The sequence below is a fragment of the Cordyceps fumosorosea genome (genome assembly GCF_001636725.1).
Source record: "Cordyceps fumosorosea ARSEF 2679 chromosome Unknown scaffold_20, whole genome shotgun sequence".
Classification (NCBI taxonomy): domain Eukaryota; kingdom Fungi; phylum Ascomycota; class Sordariomycetes; order Hypocreales; family Cordycipitaceae; genus Cordyceps; species Cordyceps fumosorosea.
The window spans coordinates 545,947-560,513 of NW_017387320.1; the positions used below are offsets into that span (position 1 = coordinate 545,947).

The following is a 14,567-nucleotide window of genomic DNA, read 5'->3' on the forward strand; positions in this document are numbered from 1 at the left end:
GCCTCGTCTGCATCAAGGCGTCACGCTAGGAGGTGACGGGAAGGATGCGGTGGAGTATCGAGACGTCACAACGCGACCAAGGCCGAGCCAGCTCTCAGTAATCAACAAAAGTCAGGGTGAGTTGGGAATCACTCGGGAACCAACCTTGCTGCAGTTTGGTCGATAGTGGGTTGTCAGTACCAGGATCAGCGAGACTACTGAGTATGTCAGACCGCCGGTGCAGTCGCTTGGGATTTCCTTGGCCCCAACTTCCCCAGGTTTGTCACAAAATCATCTCGAGTGTGCCAACGGAATCACGGCACGGAAGTGGAACTCACGGTCGCCAAGCATAATTCCGATGATGGGGGCCATTTCCACTGTCTTGGGGGCGATCACGACAACCAGGGCTGTGTTAAATACGGCGTGGAGGAGAGACTATTTCGGCAAATAAAATCAACTACAGGATAAATTTAGCAAAATCATTATTTCAACTCCCACCTTTGCTTTCTGTGTTGACGACTGAAAGTATCCCGAGGCTGCCGTCCTTCCCATACCCTGGCGATCCACACACAGTGTGTGCTTAACAACAGACCGGGGTAATCCAGCACCTCTTGAATGAGACTCCATTTCGACGAAAAATGATTGGGCAGTGCGCCCAAAGCATAATATAAATAACCCCCAGTTGTGAACCCCTGCGCACCCTAACTACAGCCTCCGTCTCCCCTGCTCCTGTCTCAGCAGGCTCTTCAAGTACCCCAAGTCCACCGCGTCGCACCGCACGCGCCCTGGCTGCTCGGAGATTCCGTCCAATAGCTTCCTCGTTCTGCCGTCCTCGATCGCGAACATGACGTGCCCCTTATCCAAGTACTCCTTGTACATCGCCAGCTCCAGATTCACGCTCTCGTCGCTCACAGCCGTGATGGCCTCGAACCACGCGTCCGGCTCCAGCATCCTGCCCTCCACCGCGCCACCGTGCAGCCACCCGACCAGCTCCGGCACGCGCGAGTACGGCAGCGGGCTGGGATTGGTAATGTGCAGCCGGAGCGTCACATCCCCCGGCGCTGCTACGTCGGCAAGCCGGACCAGCGTGTCGGTGAGGTAGTCGATCGGGACCATACCCATGTCGCTCTCTAGGCCGTCCGCGCGCTTCGGCGTCTGAAGGACGAGACCCGTCTCTGCCATCCGCACACACATGTTGACGGTAAAGTTATCCGCGGGCGTGGCGCACCGGCCTGCGGTCGGCGCCGTGTGCGCCGGGCACCGGTATACAGTCGCGAGGAAGCCGCGCCGACCCGCCTCCTCCAGCAGCATCTCAGCGACCCAGCGCGTCTTGAAGTAGCCGTGGTCGTTGGTAGCCGGCGGGCGGAAGGAGGCGACGCTCCGCTCGTCGAGCCACACCTCGGAGTCGTCCTGCGACGGCGTCGTGGTGGTGGTGCCGCGCCAGGTCTGCATGTGGACGACGCTCCAGGTGGAGATGTAGTGCAGCGCCGTCGACCGGCCGTGGGAGGCCAGTTCGATCATGTCCCGGACGCTGTCCACGTTACGGGCGCGCAGCTCTTGATAGGTGGCGAGGAGGGAGACGAATCCGCCCGTGTGGTAGATGGCGTCTACGATGCGACCGAGCTTGGCGAATTCGTCGTCGGCGAGACCAAACTTGGCCTTGCCCATTGTGCCTTGGACAATTTCTGCTCGCGTGAGCAGATCCGTCTGACTCACTCTGTCGTCGAACATTTCGTGTTCGGTAAAGGCCGAGAAGAGATCGCCTAGATTGAACCGATCACCGAGGCCCACGAGGTAGACCTTGGCGTCGCGATGGATGGCGAGCAGGAACTTGAGCATGTAATAACCAATATAGCCGTCCGCGCCTAGAATGAGAATTCCCCGTTGTGCATGTCCGTTTGGCTGGTGCTTCTCCCCAAGTGCAGGGTTGGGCAGGTATCGAGCGTCATTCGGAAGTGCGATTTCCGCGTCGAAGTCGAGCTCTACCCTGGGCTGAGTCGCCGCCACCGGGCAGCCAACGCTGGGCTCGAGACCCAGTTTCTGAACAAGGCCGGAAGGCGTCGGACTGCGGAAAATGTCGACGAGCTTGACCTTGACGCCCAGCTCCTTCTTCAGCGCTTTCTGCAGGCGAAGAGCCAGCACGCTCTGGCCGCCGAGTTCAAAGAAGTTGTCCGTGTCTAGGACGACCTTTTGGCTGGGAAGTTTGAGGATGCTAGAAAAGAGACTCTTAATGGTTTCAACTGGCCCAGAAGCTTGAAGCTTAGCGACTTCTTGTTGCTGCTCGGCCTGGAGGCTGGCCGCTTCAACGTGAAAGACCGGGTCCAGGGTCATGTTGCTCAAGCCAACCCGGTCAATCTTTCCACTGACAGTCATCGGAAACGCTGCCAGGAGCTGGTAGCAAGCCGGGATCATGTACTTGTTCAGTGTATTACTCAACTCGACGTGAAGCCTGGTCGCGATTTTCTGACTTTCGGCCCGCCCAAGTTCCGATCTGGTTGTCAGGAACGCCACCAGTTGACGATCGTCTGTCATGCCTGCAGCTGGGGCCTCGGCCAAGGTTCGCGCGAGCAAGATGGCGCCCGTGACCACACTCATAGTCGAGTCCTCCGCTGCGACACGTCGAATCTCGGCCTCGATTTCTTCGAGGTCTATGCGGTGGCCGCGCAGCTTGACTTGCTTGTCGCCTGAGATGCGTCCCTGCAGGTCAATGTTACCGTTCGATCGGAACCGGGCCATGTCGCCTGTTCGGTAAAGTCGGTCCCAGCCCTTGTTCTTGAAGGCGCCGGAGACGAAGCTGTTGTCCAGGAACGCATCACTGGAGCGGCCGAGATAACCCAGGCTGACCTGGGGCCCGCCAACGCACAGCTCACCCGAGACGCCGACGGGAACTGGTCGGCCACGGGAATTGAGAACATAAGTGCTGCTGTTCGGAATCGGTCGGCCAATGTCGACGGTGGCCTGGCCGGGCTGCGGGTACGGCACCTTGAAGAGCGTGTTCTGCGATGTACTCTCGGACGGCCCGTACTCGTTGAACACAGTCAAAGACGGCAAGCCGAGATCGTAGACTGCCGACACGAGCCGCGGAGGTAGATGTTCTCCTATGAGAGAGACGGCTCTCAATTTCCGAGACTGCTTCAGAATGTCGGTGCAGTTTTCGAGAACCATGGCAAGTTGCGTGGGTGTCATGTACACCATGGTTGCGCCGGCATCGCGGATGAAGCCCGCAAGCTCGTCGACGTCTTGCCTTGCCTCCTTGGTGGCGAGGGCCATCGTTGCTCCGGAGGTGAGACTGCCCCAGGTCTGCGCCATCGAAATGTCGAACGATGTCGACGACTGCTGCAGGAACGTATCATTGGCCCCCAGCCCGTGAATCTGCTGGCGCCCGCAGAGCATTGCCTCAGTGTTCTCGAAGGTTACCATGACACCCTTTGGCTTTCCCGTGCTTCCAGAGGTAAAGACAATATAGCAAACGTCGTCCGGGTGTTGAGTCGCAATTGCAGCAGTGGCCAAGCCGTCGCTAGGTGCCGCGTCAGTCATGGCAACGAACTTGGCCCGGGTGGAGGGCTGGAGCTTTTCAACCAGCAGATCCAGCTCTGGTCCATGAAGTACCAGCGGCGCTGAAGTGTTGCTAATCATGTATTCTAATCTCCCTTGCGCAGCGGTAGGGTCTAGAGGGACGTAGACGCATCGAAGCATCGCTATGCCCAGCATGGAGGCCATGACATCGACAGAGGGGTGGGAGAGCACGCCGACTCTATCACCGGACTTTACACCAGATATTTGAAGCAGGTGAGCAACGTCTCTTGCCCTCTTGTCTAACCCGGAGAATGTGACAGACTGGCCCTCTGAGGTTTTAATAGCAGTCGAGAGTGGCTGTTGACGAACCCTGTCCGCCCAGCGGTCGACGAGCGAGTGACCCATCCACTCGGCTGAGCTCTCCTCCTCGGTCCAGCACACATCCCGGAGGAACTGCATCTCTTTCGGGCCGCACATCTCGATTTCTTCAACAGGCTGCCTAAAGTCACGCACCGCGTTCCCGATGAATGTTATGAAATTCTCCAAAAAGCGGTCCATATCGGCGGCACCATAAAGGTAGGAGTCGTAGTCCAGGGTAAAGCCGAGTCCCGTCTTGGGATCCTCCAAGACTTCCAACTGCAGCTCACAAGCCGTGGGGACGTCGGTGACGTGAACGTCCTGGACCTTAAAGTCGACGGATGTATAGGTGGGGGACTTGGCATACATTTGGTAGTTCAAGGCGATCTGGCCCAGGGGAAAGTGCGCAGGATTATGTCCCAGGTCCAAAGCGTCGACAATCGCATCAAACGGCGCCTGAGAGTGTGCCATTGACTCCATGGTCAAGGCCTTGGCTTCTGCCAGGAGCGACTCGAACGAATCATCAAACGAGCCCTTCCACAGAAGAGGAATGATGTTGACGAAGAAGCCGATGATGCCCTCAAACGCGGGATGAGGGCGCTCACCGTTGATGACGAGCAGGGTGAAGTCTTCCTCGGCAGTGTAGCGAAAGATGAAGGCCCTGAGCGAGGCAAGAATGAAGTGGAATGGAGTGACGTTGACACTGCTGCAGATTCGCTTCATCCTCTTCAGAATGGCCATGTTGATGCTGGATCGGATGACTCTTCTTTCGTGGCTGGCTTTTTCTGCACGCGCCCCGTGCTGCGCAAAGGGCAAGAGCTTGCTGGCCCGCGGTGCGTCTACCAAGCGACTCTTCCACCATGCCAAGTCCACTTGAACTTGGTCTGACTTGAGATAGCCCTCATGCCAGAGAGTAAAGTCGACATACGAAAGCTTCGGCGCTGACTTCCGGAAGTCGGAGCCTGTTCTGACATCGTCGTAGCAGGCGACGATCTGCTCCATGAACGATTGACGGCTGGCACCATCCACGGTAATGTGGTGGGTGGCAAAGATCCAAGCATATCGCTGGTCTCCGAGTTTCACAAGGCGGGATTTGTACACCTCGCCCTTTTCGAGATCCATAGGCTGGCCGATGAGATCGAAAACCTGATCCTGAACTGTCTTGTCATCTGCACCCTGGAAAATAGCAGCAGTGGAGAGATCAACGTAGTCGACATTGGCCGACACGGAAGCGATGACTTCCTGCTCAACCATGTCGTCGCCTTCAAAGTAGCGCGTCCTGAATATTTCATTGCGGCGCGCGACCTCATGGAATGCTGCGTTGACGGCTGCGAGATCCGGTTCGCCCTGGATAGAGAGAGTCCACCCGCAAGTGAGATCTCCGGGACGCTCCATGACAGTATCCATGAACCACTGCCGTGTCTGAAAGGAAGAAAGTGGAATATTCTTAGGTCTGGAAGAAGGCAAGACGAGCTCCACGGTCGATTCGGTGGCTGCCTTGTTGACCTTGACATTCTTCTCGACTGGCCGGGTGTTCTTCGTCTTGTCCTCCTCCTGCGTCGCAAATACTTGGCAGACCCTCTGGACAATGGACCTAATGGTTCTCGACCCGAGAATTTCGAACAAGGCCAGGTTGACACCGAGCTCCTGTGAGAACCACTTTCTAAAGTCGACTGCCGCGAGGGAATCCATGCCGTAGGAAGAGAGGGGCAGGCCGATGTTTATGTCTGGGGCGGATATGGAGAGCGAAGCGGCAATCTTGTCGACGAAGGCACCAGCAAGCTCTCCCTCCTTGTCTTGAGAAGTGGTCGCTTCGCGGATCAAGGATCGCAAGTCTTTGGAGGCGTCAGGGGGTTCTGAAGATGATGAAGAAGACTCGAACAGCCTTCGGCATATAGGCTTGGAGGACCAAAACTCATCGCGCGACGAGAAGTCAACACCGCTGATAATGTTGTGATCGCAGGTACCATCCGCTTCGCCGTCGGGATACTGTGCCAGGAGTCCCTGCTCCAGCTGGAAGAAGAGCTGGTCCTCGCTTAACACGCCAGCTCCAACTTTTTCAAGGGCTTCCTTAATTGACTGAGTTTCGCTCAAAATGCTAACATTGTCAACAAGGCCGATATTGAGGGATGCGGCCGGAAAGCCCTGCTGGCGCCGCCATGAGACAAAGTCGTTCAGGTATCCATTCGCCACGGAAAACACGGCTTCAGAGGAGATGCCGACGATCGGGGCATTAGAGGTTATGCAAAGGAAGAACTCCAGTGCATGAGAAGTTGTCTCCCGGTGAATGATTTGAAGAGCGTCAAAAAATGGCTGTACGGTCGCTCGGAGCACTTTAGAGTTGACCTGGCCCAATGGCAGCGGTTTGGCGGATAGTGAGCCCTGTAACACTCCTCCAATCCTGCCATCCACTGACTGCAGCCACTCTTTGATGGAAAGCTCCTCATGGCAGTTGATTGAGTGAACGGTCACGTCAACCCCACGCTGCGTGAGCCAAGTGATGGCCTGTTGAGGAAGTGGAATGCAGGGGGCTTGCGAGAGGACGCTGAGCTTACGAGCGCCTTTGCGGAAGAGCCACTGCGCCAGCGTCCACCCGGCATCTCCAAATGATCCTGACAGGAGGTAGGTCTTGGTGGCATCGAAGAGTTTGGATTTTGTGTTGGGAAAGCTTGCGACTTTGATTGGGGAGTCATCCGCGTAGAGACGCACCTGCTGCAGCTCGGCTTTGGCTCGTAGGGCTTGCATGCCTTCTGCCGCCTGACTGTATGGCAATTTCAGTAATTCTACAGGGCTGTTGAATGTATGGCCACCTGTCTCAAGAGTCTTCCAGGCATGGCTGAAAAGGTCTCGTAGTCTGGATGCATCTCTGCTCAGCAATCTGTAGGTCAGAACTAGGCCAGGGCCGCGGGCTGCGTTGCCCAGGTTAACCACATGACTGCAGTCAGAGGATATCAGGCCGGAACTCGGCTTCCCATTGTCCGAACAGTTGAGCACAATTTGCCAGCCTTTTCCTTGTGACAGGCTTGAGACGGAATCGTAGGTGTCGGGGCCAGAACCCACCACGACGGAACCGCCAGTCAGCTCGAACTGCTCAAGCAGATGCTTGCGGTCGGATTCTTTTCCAACAACCGCAACAAACTGACAGCCAATTGAGAGAAGCAGAGCAATGGCCATTTTACCAGCCGGAGTGGCGGCGTCGTAGATGAGACACTTGTCGCCTTTCTGGACCCTGGCCAACTCATGTATAGCATATGCAGTTTGAAGCAAAAGCGAAGCCACCGGGAGGGCGCGCGAGAGAGATTTGACGTCGAGTGCGAATGCGAGCTGCGCCTTGACACGCAGACGAGATGCATGCGCACCCTGATTCTCTTCAAACACGAGAACCTTTCGTCCTGCCTGCAATCCAGAACAAGAGCCATCCTGCGTGACGGTACCAACGCACGAGGTAATTGCATCGGCGCGCGAGAGCAGCATGGACGTTTCCACTTCCACTTCAACCTCATCCTGGGAAATTGATAGATTCCTTATCCCGTCATTGGCCTCAAACGGTGGGCTCAGAGAAGAGGAGCTGAAGACGTCTGGCGACAGGCGCACGTCCTGACCAGCGAATGAGCCAAAGGAAGCGCTCCCCGAGTAGCGGGCGTTGAGTTCGTTGTCTGCTCCGATACGAGGCAGCAAGAGGCAGCCGTCTTGGATTTCGAGCTCTTCGCCGTCAAAGGATATGCTGAATGCGTGTTTGATTGAGTCCTGGACGTGCTTGGTGGCATAGTCGCCTGGCACCGCGAGGAGGGTCAATTGGAGGTCTGGGTTCTCTGCGCGCGCCACTCTCGATACGTTGCGCAGGATAGAATTGCCTAAGATATCCCGTTTCTGTAGCCACACAAGGTTCACGGACGCGCGAGACAAAAACCAGAGTAGTCTGTCCCAGTTTTCAGACGCTGGGCGAATTACGTTGAAGTTCGCATCCAACTCGACAAGCGACAGAATGTAGCTTTCGGGATTGACATCGTCACCCAAGTTGTCAAGGGTTGTTGTGGAAAACTTGACTCCATTAAGACTTGCCTCGATAGATTTGGCAAGTTTGAGAGATGATTCGGATGGACGAGATGAAAGAAGAATCGTGACCTCCGAAGGTGCTGGCGCTGAGGCAGGTGCCTGCCAGATGCTCAGCTCCCCTTGCTTCCACTTCAGCTCGAGTTCTGTTGCCGGCGGCTGAGACCCCACCATGACATAAAAGCTTTCTGGCTTTGCCAGTGCGCCAGCCTTCTGCTGAGACCCTTTCCCAATCACTAAAAGATCGTAGGAGCCCGAAATCTCGGCAACCTCCGCACCCTCGTCCAGCCGGAGAATGGTGTTGCCAGGATACTGGTGGCTGTAGCAAGCCAACAGCTCATCCACGCCAGAGAACTCGGGCTCCATCTCGTTGGACCCCAACAAGTTGAAGGCGGGTTTCCATGTCATGCGGAAGAAGGCATCCGCGGTTTGGTCTTGGACATCGGCTAAACCGAGCGCGGTGAACTTGACGTCATGCAGCTCAACCAAAGGCTCCGCGGAGCCCATATCGCAAATTCTGAGAGTGCTGGAGCTCACGCGCCGGTTAGTGATGTCTGTGTCTGCATTCACCCAGTACTTCCGCACCGCGGTGTCCTTGCATCTAGGAAGCATCGACGAGAAGACGCGGAGCGATTGGCAGGACGTCGCGACATGGGCGTCCGCGAGACAGCGCCCGGATTTCGACTCCAGGGCAGCGAGGATGACGTGAAAGCTGGAATCCAGAAACGTGGGATGCAGAACGCAGCCGTCTAGTTCAGCGCCGCCGGTTCGAACACCGAGGGGGTCAAAATCAAGCTGCGCGACAGCCGTCCCTTGGCCACTTTCAAATGCGCCGCAAACAAGCTTGAATGCATCTCCATACTGCAGACCCAGGGACTGAAGGCGGTTGTAAAACTTTTCCGCAGGTGCGTGACTTGACATTCGAAGTTGCGTGTCTTCAAAGGTCGCTGCAGATTCGCGTCCTGGGCTTCCACTCTTTGGCGGGACGGCGGCAATCCGACCGGAACAGTTCTGTAATGTTACGCCACTCTCGCTAAAGGAGTAGACTGTAAACTGATAACATGGTGCATCTTCATGAGCACACTTACACTCAAGCAAGTCAACCATGATCTCGACGCCGGTCTCGGTATCGGGAAGTGCCAGCGCAGCCTCGATATGGACGCCCGACAGCACAATGTCGAATGGCATATCAACTGAAATAGTGCGAACGAGGGCCTCGATGCCAAGCGAAAAGTATGCCGCCGCCGGAAACAGAACGCTACCATCGATGGAATGGTCTCGGAGCCAAGGGAGCTCTGATAGACGGATGTAATTTCGCCAGCGCGGGTTGTTAGACGGCGTCCCGGGCACGGGAGCTCCAAGGATGCTATGGCGGTAGGGCCGCTGCCTGTATTCCCTGTTCCACCGGGTCTCAGACCAGAAAGACTTGTGGTCCCAGGAATATGTTGGCGTGTCTTCCAACAACCTCCCCAGAGCCTGCATCTTGATGGAGTCGTCCTCGCCGCGAACGTGCTCACTGTTAACCGCGACCAAGTCCACAGGGTAGCCCAGCGAGAACAGCTGACCAGCGCAAGCGAGAAGACTCTCGTATGCGGGTACCTTCCTATCCAGGGAACCAATGTAGGGGATGTCCGCCTCAATCCCCAGCGACTTGACCGTCTGCTTCGTCGGCCCCTTGAGCGCAGGGTGAGGTCCGATTTCCACCAGGACGTCCACCGCGAGCTGGTCGTCCTCGCCAAGCACCATCCCCGTGACGGCATCCGAGAACCGCACCCTCCCAGTCATGTTGTCCGACCAGTACGTACCATCCATAGCCCTCGCAGTGGAGTCGCGCCCGGTGACGCTTGAGAACATCCGGATCTTCGCAGGCTTCGGCGCGAACCCTGGCGTCGACTCCAGGGCCCGCTCGAAGCCCGGCGCCAGCGGCAGCATGTGGTGCGAGTGAAACGCCTGCTCGACTTGCAGCAGCCTCGCAAACACCTTCCTCTCATCCAGCCTCTCCTTGATCTCCAGGATGGCGTCTTTGTCGCCACTCAGCGTGATGCTGGACGGGCTGTTGATCGCCGCGATGCCCGCGCGGCCCGCGAACGGGGCGAGCTCAGCGGCGGCCTCGGCCTCGGTCAGGCCCACGGCCATCATGGCGCCCACCGTGCCGTGGCGGCCCTTGGACATGTACAAGCCACGGTAGTACGCGCAGATAATTGCGTCCCGACGACTCAGTATGCCCGCTGAATAGGCCGCGGCGATCTCTCCCGAGGAGTGGCCGACCACGGCGGCCGGCTCGACACCCCAGTTCCGCAGCGTGTCAGCGAGCACGATCTGGAGCGCCGTGCACAGCGGCTGGGAGAACTCGCTCTGCGAGAGCCGCGAATCGCCTTCCGGCTTGGTCATCTCGTCCACGATGGACCAGCTGGGCGCGTCCGGCAAGGTGCCGAGCACTGCTTCGCACTCGGCCAGCATATTCGCGAAGAAGGGACTCTCTTCGATGAGCTGCCGCCCCATGGCGAACCACTGAGCGCCCTGGCCGGTGAACACGAATCCAAGTCTCGGAGACTCTCCGGCCTGCTTCCAGGTCGCCAGAGGGCTGGGGGTTGTCGCGGCGGCACTCATGGTGCACAGATCGCTTCCGACGGCGAATGATCGAAAGCGATGCAGGCTGCGTCGCGTGCTGTACGTGTGCACCAGGTCCTGGACGGGAGAGTCGGGGTTCTTGGTAATGTACTCGGCCAGTCTCCGCTGAAGCAGCTTCCCGCCATTTTCTGAATGAGAAGATAGCGGCAGAAGGAAAGGCCGTTTGGGCGCAGGATGGATGCTCGCCTCTTCCAGCAGAACCTTGACGTTTGTGTAGTTCTCCAGCACGACGTGTGCATTAGCTCCGCCAAAGCCAAACGAGTTGATGCTCGCGCGGCGAATTCCATTCTCAGGCTTCCATTCGATCGTTTTCGTTGGCACCCGAATCTTCAACGCATCAAAGTCAATCTTTGGGTTCGGCGTGTCGAAGTGCATGTTGGGCAGAATCTTGCCCCTCTCCACGCTCAGCATGGCTTTCATCACACCGGCCAGACCCGATGCGCCTTCCAGATGGCCGATGTTCGTCTTAATCGAGCCGACATACAGCGGCTCCTCGCGCCCGGCCGCAAACACCTCGCCGATGGAGCCCGCCTCGCGTGGGTCGCCGGCCTGCGTGCCCGTGCCGTGGGCCTCAAAGTACCCGGTATCCCGGGGATCCAGACCCGCTCGCGCATACACTCCTCGCACCAAGCTTGCCTGCGCCTTGCCGTTCGGCAGCGTCATGCCCTCCTTGATGCCGTCGTGGTTGGTGCCGGTGCCGCGGATGACGGCCCGGATGCGGTCGCCGTTCGCCTCGGCGGCGCGCAGGCGCTTCAGCACGACGGCGCAGACTCCGTCGCCGCGGACGTAGCCGGAGCCGCTCGCGTCGAGGTGTCGGCACCGGCCGTCCGTAGAGAGCATGCCGAATTCGGCCATGGTGATAAATATGGTGGGGTCGAAGTGCAGCGCCGTGCCGCAGACGATGGCCATGTCGGACTCGCCCGTCTGTAGACTCTGCACGGCGAGATGGAAGGCAGTCAGGGAAGAAGAGCATGCCGTGTCGACCTGGACACTGGGCCCGTGAAGGTCAAAGACATAGGAGATGCGGTTCGCCAGGATGGCATTCGCGTCAGTCCCGGTGACTGTGTACTTGGGGTAGTTGGCCAAGTCACGATTTGTCATTGACTGGTAATCGTACGTAAAAGAGCCTGCAAAGACTGCGGTCCTCGTACCTCGAATTTCTTTCAAGGTTATACCCGCTGAATACTGTCAGCCGGTTGCTTCTCCGCCGCGGGGGTGCACGACGAGCATCATGACATACCATTTTCTAGGGCCTCGTACACGACTTCAAGTAGTAATCTTTGCTGAGGGTCCATGGCCTCGGCCTCCTTGCCCGAGATGTTAAAAAAGGCAGCGTCGAATTGGTCTATGGGCTGGTCAAGGTAATACCCCAGCATGGCATTGCTCTTTCATTTTTGACGGGCAGTGTCAGTGGAAGGGCTGAAGAGCCAACAGCATCAGAGTCGGTCCAGACTTACAGTGCCTTTATTGGCGCCTTCGGGGTGATAAAATGCGTCGGCATTATATCTTTCAGAGGGTATCTTCCTCTGAACATCGCGTTTCGCGTCCAGCAGGTCCCAGAGCTCATGTAGGTTGGTGGCGCCAGGAACTCGGCATGCAGCCCCAACAATGACACTTGGATCCTGCATGGCAGTCGTGCTGTTTAGCTCAACCATTTTGAGTGGTGGGTTTAGATTGCGCTCGCAGATATAAAACAAGCTTGATAGTTTAAAGATGCTTAAATCAGCGTTATCACTTGAGGCTGTTGTGTTGATAACGACTTGATTGCAGGATACCTATCTACCCGGCGGGGACCCTTACATGAAGGACTTTATACTCGGCGTATCACAATTATACGGTAACATGGTGCTTTCTATTTTTGACTGTTTCTATTAATTTTTTTAAATTCTTTTTTCCATGCTTTTCTTTGAGACTTTTCAACCTTTTCCTTCCGCCTTTGGACGAAACGTAACGGATTCACATGCTTCTCGCGCAGCATCCAAATCCAGGAACCGCGCCACGATCCAACATCATCTCTTGTGATACTGAGGTAAAGGATGCTGAGCTAGAAACCAGGACCCTCTGCGGCTGAACCATATTGTAGTAATATTTCGACAACAACCAATGGCTAGACACATCATGGTCATGAATGTCACCATGTCCAACAACGTCCCGGGCCAAAACGGCCTGACAATATGCCGCCTTACGCTGCGGAAATGGGCGCCCTTCTGCAATGCATCTTCGACTCTAGCGCTGATGCGAACTCCGGACGTACGGCTCACCGGCAACGGGTCTCTCCCCATCGTACAGCATCGCATCGCCGAAAAGGCACGCCACGCCATCCCCGTGAACCGCGGTCCAATCAATTGACCCGATCGCCCTTCAGCCGCGCCGCTGATTCGTGGTCGGTGACAAGGAATGCCCGCCACCCGATGTTAGACACGGTGCCAAGCCACGTAGACGATTCCCGTGAATTTCTCTTCTTGGGTAATGCCATTAGTCGTGGATGGGGCTCATCTGCCATCCGTAGGCCGGCATCTATTCTCGATGGGGAAAGAACGCGATCTACCTCAAAGTTTTCCGCGCATCCAAGGTTGGACATCCGGCAGGCAAGCTCGTAGCATGACGAAATACGGTCCCCTGAATACTCATACACATGTAAATCACGCCATGTGTAATTGCTGCGAACTTTGGTTCCGCGGCGTCTTTGCCCAGACCGAAGTCTAAGTCATACAATTTCCACGGCAATATTTTGCCGGGTTCACGACAATTGACACATTAATGCGATTTGGGATGAGATTGGCGGTGAATAGCATTGTAATATTTCCATGTCTGCTTTCATTGCATTCTTTTTTCTTGCTCCCTCTGTCGCAATGTCATTGTCTTGCTCTTTATTGACTACTCTTGATTGACAAAACAAGCGATCGCGCAAAGCTGCCAAACAGAACCTGCCAAGGTTACTTTAAACAATGTCGAAACCCGTCATCATCTGCCTCCATGGCCGCGGCGCCAATGCCGAAATCTTCGAAATCCAGAGCATGCCATTCATCCGCCTACTCGAGCCCCGATTCGAGTGCATATTCGTCGACGCGCCCAACGAATGCGAGGCCGGACCGAACATACTGCCAATCTTCGAGGACGAAGCTCCGTTCTACTCCTGGCTCGGTTCCGGTTCTTCGTCCACATCAGCCTCCAACTTGGAAGCAATCGAAGAAACCATTTACCTCCTGAACGAATTGGAGGAATCTACACCAAACATCGCCGGCATCATAGGCTTCTCGCAAGGCGCGGCGGTGGGTCTTGGCCTGCTCCTCCGCGATCAGCGCCGTCGCAGCATAGGTCTCCCGTACGTCGGCTACAAGTTTGGCGTCTTCGCCGGCGAGGTGCGCCTCCCGGTGCTGTTCGAGCAGGACTACCCGAACTCCGGCACAAGCACCCCTTCGTTCGATTCCGATCATAGCCGGCCGGCTCTCGGCTTAAGCACACCCACCATCCACGCAACAGGGCGGATGGATGCTCTGGCAGCCAAGGGCACGACGCTCTCCAAGTCGGACATTGGGAGGCGGGCGACGGTCTTTACGTACGACGGCGGCCACGAGATGCCGCAGAAGCCCAATGATGCGCAATACGTGGCGCAATGGGTGCACTCTCAATATACCAAATGCTAAGCCATAGGTGCAGGGTGCGCCTCATGGGGGTGTTCATGGAGGTGTAAGGATACGTGCTGTAGACTGTGGTGAGGCTTCCATGCATTGCGACGCGGAAGCAACTTACATACTTGCATCCTTGATTATGCTGCACACGACATGCGGCTATGCATTATGTATACAGGCCAGAAAAAACTCTCATTTTAAGAAGCAAGTTGAAAAAAGGCAATTTTAGATTCACTTGCATTTTATTTGCTAATTAGTCTCGCTTATTAAAAATGCAAACAAGTCCCTGTTTCGCCCACTGTAAAATGTAGCATTCGTCTCCAGGCCGATCAACTCGCTTCTTCAGGCATGCCATTAACGAAATAATATCAGCATAAATTTAGAAATTCCATTATTCTA

At 56.3% G+C, this 14,567-nt stretch overlaps 2 protein-coding genes across 2 annotated transcripts; one reads left to right on the plus strand and one right to left on the minus strand.

Moving 5' to 3' along the window:
* Positions 1-684: 684 nt before the first annotated feature.
* ISF_07250 (Beta-ketoacyl synthase) lies at positions 685-12,191 on the minus strand (the record flags this gene model as incomplete). Its single annotated transcript, XM_018850853.1, has 4 exons — positions 685-8,951; positions 8,994-11,714; positions 11,777-11,888; positions 11,994-12,191. The coding sequence occupies 4 exons, from the start codon at positions 12,189-12,191 to the stop codon at positions 685-687; spliced, it is 11,298 nt and encodes a 3,765-aa protein (XP_018702131.1).
* A 1,293-nt stretch (positions 12,192-13,484) lies between these two features.
* On the plus strand, positions 13,485-14,183 carry ISF_07251 (citrinin biosynthesis oxydoreductase CtnB; the record flags this gene model as incomplete). The annotated part of the gene is made up of 1 exon (XM_018850854.1): positions 13,485-14,183. The coding sequence occupies one exon, from the start codon at positions 13,485-13,487 to the stop codon at positions 14,181-14,183; it is 699 nt and encodes a 232-aa protein (XP_018702132.1).
* Between the last annotated feature and the right edge of the window lie 384 nt (positions 14,184-14,567).